At 48.0% G+C, this 1,774-nt stretch overlaps 1 protein-coding gene across 1 annotated transcript; it reads left to right on the top strand.

Moving 5' to 3' along the window:
* Positions 1–268: 268 nt before the first annotated feature.
* Positions 269–919, top strand: cdipt (CDP-diacylglycerol--inositol 3-phosphatidyltransferase (phosphatidylinositol synthase); the record flags this gene model as incomplete). Its single annotated transcript, XM_013999576.1, is given in 2 exon segments — positions 269–403; positions 766–919. Coding segments are annotated over 2 exon segments (289 nt in total), but the record flags the coding sequence as incomplete, so codon positions are not given.
* Positions 920–1,774: the final 855 nt, after the last annotated feature.

A 1,774-nucleotide genomic window follows, 5' to 3' on the forward strand; every position in this document is an offset into this window, starting at 1 on the left:
GGTGAGCACAGGTGAGCACAGGTGAGCACAGGTGAGCACAGGTGAGCAGGCGTGGGGCAGCTGAGGGGTGGGCCTTGCTCAGGGCCCACAGTGGGGCTGGTTGGTCTGGTCCAATAAAAAAAATTCTTTAAAAAGCATCTTAGTTGATTTATTAAAGGTTTACAGTTTTCAGATGAAGTAGTTACAGTTTAACTATTACCAGGTACCAGAACTACCACTGTGTGGTTCTGGTCCAGTGGGTCAGTGTGGTTCTGTATTGTTCCTGCAGGGTACGCTCGGATCGTGTTGGCTCTGGTGTCGTTCTCCCTGATGCAGTGCTGCCCGTGGCCCGCCATGTTCTGCTACCTGCTGAGCGCTTTGTTGGACGCCTTCGATGGTCACGCTGCTCGAGCTCTGGACCAGTGTAGGTACCAGAACCAGAACTGGACCCAACCTCTGACCATCTTTTCAAACATGACTGACAGGCTGACTCCTGTCTTTATTCAGTTATTCCCTCAGTGAGGACTGACAGGCTGACTCTTTTCTTTTGTCAGTTATTCCCTCAGTGAGGACTGACAGGCTGACTCCTGTCTTTTGTCAGTTATTCCCTCAGTGAGGACTGACAGGCTGACTCCTGTCTTTTGTCTGTTATTCCCTCAGTGAGGACTGACAGGCTGACTCCTGTCTTTTGTCTGTTATTCCCTCAGTGAGGACTGACAGGCTGACTCTTGTCTTTTGTCTGTTATTCCCTCAGTGAGGACTGACAGGCTGACTCTTGTCTTTCAGCCACTAAGTTCGGGGCCATGTTGGACATGCTGACGGACCGCTGTGCCACCATGTGTCTGCTGGTCAACCTGTCTCTGCTCTACCCCTCCTTCACCTTCCTGTTCCAGCTCAGCATGTGTCTGGACGTGGCCAGCCATTGGCTGCACCTGCACAGGTGACGAATCCTAGCACCTGCGCAGGTCTGAACACCTGCAGGACTCGGTGTTCCAGTCAGAGTTTGTCTTCTTGGTGACCGTCCTCCTGAAGAAACTCGTTTTTATAAATTTGTAAATCTTCAGGATCCTAGTAGTGATGTTGTGACTTGTTGTGACTGACTTGTTGTGACACTGACTTGTTGTGACACTGACTTGTTGTGACTCTGACTTGTTGTGACTGACTTGTTGTGACACACTGACTTGTTGTGACACTGACTTGTTGTGACTGTCTTGTTGTGACACTGACTTGTTGTGACACTGACTTGTTGTGACTGTCTTGTTGTGACACTGACTTGTTGTGACTGTCTTGTTGTGACTCTGACTTGTTGTGACTTGTTGTGACTGTCTTGTTGTGACACTGACTTGTTGTGACACTGACTTGTTGTGACACTGACTTGTTGTGACTCTGACTTGTTGTGACTGACTTGTTGTGACACTGACTTGTTGTGACACTGACTTGTTGTGACTCTGACTTGTTGTGACTCTGACTTGTTGTGACACTGACTTGTTGTGACTCTGACTTATTGTGACTGTCTTGTTGTGACACTGACTTGTTGTGACACTGACTTGTTGTGACACTGACTTGTTGTGAGTCTGACTTGTTGTGACTGTCTTGTTGTGACACTGACTTGTTGTGACTCTGACTTGTTGTGACTGACTTGTTGTGACTCTGACTTCTTGTGACACTGACTTGTGACTCTGACTTGTTGTGACACTGACTTGTTGTGACACTGACTTGTTGTGACACTGACTTGTTGTGACACTGACTTGTTGTGACTCTGACTTGTTGTGACTGACTTGTGACACTGACTTGT

Source organism: Austrofundulus limnaeus, unplaced genomic scaffold (genome assembly GCF_001266775.1).
Source record: "Austrofundulus limnaeus strain Quisiro unplaced genomic scaffold, Austrofundulus_limnaeus-1.0 Scaffold2356, whole genome shotgun sequence".
NCBI lineage: Eukaryota > Metazoa > Chordata > Actinopteri > Cyprinodontiformes > Rivulidae > Austrofundulus > Austrofundulus limnaeus.